This window comes from Myotis davidii, unplaced genomic scaffold, assembly GCF_000327345.1.
Source record: "Myotis davidii unplaced genomic scaffold, ASM32734v1 scaffold214, whole genome shotgun sequence".
Lineage (NCBI taxonomy): Eukaryota > Metazoa > Chordata > Mammalia > Chiroptera > Vespertilionidae > Myotis > Myotis davidii.
The window spans coordinates 1960825-1964269 of NW_006285782.1; the positions used below are offsets into that span (position 1 = coordinate 1960825).

Here is a 3445-nt window from a genome sequence, read left to right on the forward strand (position 1 = left end):
TTAGTCACTTTAATCAACTTGATTATCAAGATCAGTTATCAGAGAGAGAGAAAAAACATTCACATAACTTTTATTACAGTATGTTGTTATAATTGTTCTATTTTATTATTAGTTACAAATTAGTTAACCCTTACTGTGCCCAATTTATAAATTAAACTTTATCATAGCTATGCATGCATAGGAAAAAACGGTGTATATAGGGTTTGATACTATCTGCGGTTTCAGGCATCCACTCGAGGTCTTGGAACATATTCCCCGTGGGTGGCAGTGGACCACTGTATCTCCATTTAGCACTTATTTTGCCTTAGAAATAGTTTATATTTAGTTAAAAATAAACATACATAGCGCTATGTATCTTGTTTCCTTACATGGTTTCTCAGGGCAGCAAACAAGCAAAAGTGGAAAAAGCAAGGCCTCTTAGATCCTAGGCCAGTGGTTCTCAACCTCCTGGCCCTTTAAATACAGTTCCTCATGTTGTGACCCAACCATAAAATTATTTCGTTGCTACTGCATAACTGTAACGTTGCTACTGTTATAAATCATAATGTAAACATCTGATATGCAGGATGACCTTAGGCGACACCTGTGAAAGGGTCGTTCGACCGCCAAAGGGGTCGCGACCCACAGGCTGAGAACCGCTGTTAGGCTCAGAACTTGCCCAGTGTCACTTCCACTGCATTTTTTTTTTCGTCCAAGCAAGTCTTAAGCCTCAGATTCAATGCGGCAGGTGATTACAATGTGGCTTGAATTCAGGGACCATGTGATTCTTGGACACTTGATGAAAACAATGGCCTAAGGAGCAGAGAAGAGAAAAAGCGATCCAGAAAAATTTATGAGGTAGAGTGGGTAGGACCTTTCTACCCATCAGTCACTTTAAGGCAAAGTCACACTTCTTTGTTGTTTTTATGGTTAATGGCGTTTGGCAATTGAAGGAGTAACATAAAAACACTCCCAGGTGCCTGACTTTGGCAACCAAGTAGATAGGGCGGCAGGTTTTTAAGAGAAAAGTGCTGCTTTGAGTTATGGATTAACTGTTTGATTTTGAGAGGCCAGTGTGACAATCAATGGAGATGTGGGGTAGACAAGTTAGAGATACAAATCTGAACCCTAGGAGAGAGGACTGGACTAGAATGGCAAATACAGAATCCATCAGCTAATAGGTGGTGGTAGGAAGCCAGAGATTTCCCGGAAGCATATAGAATGAAAAGAAGAGAGGCTGGGATGACAGAAAAGGAAGAGCTATATTTAATGATGAGAAGAGGAAGAGACGTTCCTATAGGAAACGTAAAAAGAACTAGAAAGACAGAAGGAAAACTAGGAACAGTGGTTCCCACAAGTCAAGGGACAGAATGTGTGTGTGATGATGGGTGAGGGGGAGTTGCAGGAAGTTAAAGAGTTCCCTCACAGAAAGCGGAAGTGTGGGAAGTGTGTGGGCTTAAAGAGTATGTGGAGGGAAGGCTTGTAATATTAGTGCTGAGAAAGTAAATCTTTGAATGCTGCTTCCTGCCAAGTTGCTGCTCAATTTTTCTCACTTTCACACTAAACTTCGCTTTTGCATTCTCTCTTCCTCTTCAATCCTTAAATTGTAGCCTGAGAATTTTCTCTGTATAACAATGACTTTAAAAAATCACCAATCACTTTTGTGTTTCGCCTAATATACATTGTGCCTGTCATTTACTATTATTTGTTCAGGAGAATGAATATGCCTGATATTCTTAACAACAAATTCTGTAATTTGTGTAAGTTATTTAATTCTGATTTCCTACAGTGAAATTCTCCCAGCCTTAGTGGAATGTTGGAGGCATTGGTAAAGTGAGATTGTAAGGCACAGGGACATCTGAGATAAGTAGCTATAATTATATCATCTGCCTAATAGGATTGTTTCAGGGATTAAATGAGATAATGAAATAATAATATATATCCTATATAATAAAAGGCTAATATGCAAATAGACTGAATGGTGGAACAACCGAACAACTGAATTGGTTGCTATGATGTGCACTGACCACCCGGGTGTGTGCATGGAACATGGCGGGAGTTGTCTGTGGCAGGATGGTGGAACAGGTGAGCTGGGGCACCAGACCAAGGTGGGGCACCAGTCGCTATCATCGTGGCGAGCCTCCCGTGGTTACTGATAATTCTTTGCTCCTGCACACCACGGTCCCACCCGGCACTCGCACCTACTGCTGCTGCCAGCCCTGCTCGCACCCACTGCCGGCACTGGAGCCGCTGCTTGCACCCACTGCCCACCCCTGTACCCACCGCAGCCTCAGGGACTACAGTTCCTTTCAAGATGCACAAATTCGTACACTAAGCCCCTAGTGATATAAAAACAATACATAAATATATGTAATAATACTGTTTGTTATTATTACTATTATTATAGGATAATGTGAAATTCTCAATAAATAGCTGGCATGTGATAGCAAATGGTAATGACTATTTTAGTTTGAAAATTAGCAAACTAAAATTTAGCAAGTGAAAAAAGAACATTCAGTTATTTGGGAGTGCTTAGGCAGGAAAATATTTGGTGTTTATGAAATGTCTGGAAATTGCTTCAAAATAATCTCCAGTGGTGATGGGGGTTGGGTACAGGAATTGGCCACACTATTGAAGCTGGGCGTTCATTCTAATTTTTGTATACACTTGTAAATTTCATAATAAAATGTTATGATTTGTTTCACTCTATGCAACTATGTTGACAATTGATATATTGAAATGTTGATATATTAATATATTGAAATGTAATAAAAAGTTAGTTTGTAACTGCTTAAATGACTTTTTGGGGTTTAGGCATCTTTTTTCTTCTTTTCTTCCTTTCTTTTCTTTTATTTATTTTTTTCAAATTTTGTTTTATTGCTTAAAGTATTACAAACAGTATTACATATGTTTCCTTCCCCCCTCCCCCCACCCCCCTCCTTGAGGGGTTTAGGCATCTTACACATCACTCCACTCCCTAAAGAAAGGCAATAATGCAAGGAATATTTAATTTGAAATGAATATGATTTGAATTTACAGCTCTTACATATATCATAAATGGGAGTCATTTCAATAACTAGTCTCAGAATATCTTTTTCCGTTCCACCTAAACTTCAGTCATCATTAAAAGGAAACTACAAGTCCCAGGATGCACTGCACGACTGACGTGGAATTAGGGACCTCGCGTCTTGGAATTGGTCTCCCTCGCCTTATTTGAATGGGAATAATCCGGGGGAAATTGACCTCTGTGACCCAGGGCAGATTTTTTGAGTCTTTGTACTCCTAGGTCGGCTGAGCGTGCAGTTCGGGGGAGACCCGCGCGGTTCCTTTCTGTTCAGGTGTCGCCCTGGGCAGCCTCCCCCATTTCTGGGGCTTCCGTGCGCAAGGGGCGCCGTTAGCGCGCCTCCAAGATGGCGACGCTGTTGGCGGTAAATTCGGGTAAGCGCGGTGGGCAGAAGAGAACCGG

General features: G+C 41.0%; 1 protein-coding gene across 2 annotated transcripts in view; it reads left to right on the top strand.

Moving 5' to 3' along the window:
* The first annotated feature begins 3166 nt into the window (after positions 1–3166).
* Positions 3167–3445, top strand: part of NUP205 (nucleoporin 205kDa) — a 76243-nt gene continuing 75964 nt past the window's right edge. For both annotated transcript variants that reach the window (XM_006756702.2, XM_006756701.2), the window contains exon 1: positions 3167–3417. In XM_006756702.2, the coding sequence (XP_006756765.1) occupies positions 3390–3417 (28 nt within the window). In that variant the 5' untranslated portion in view covers positions 3167–3389. The remainder of the gene's footprint in view (positions 3418–3445) is intronic.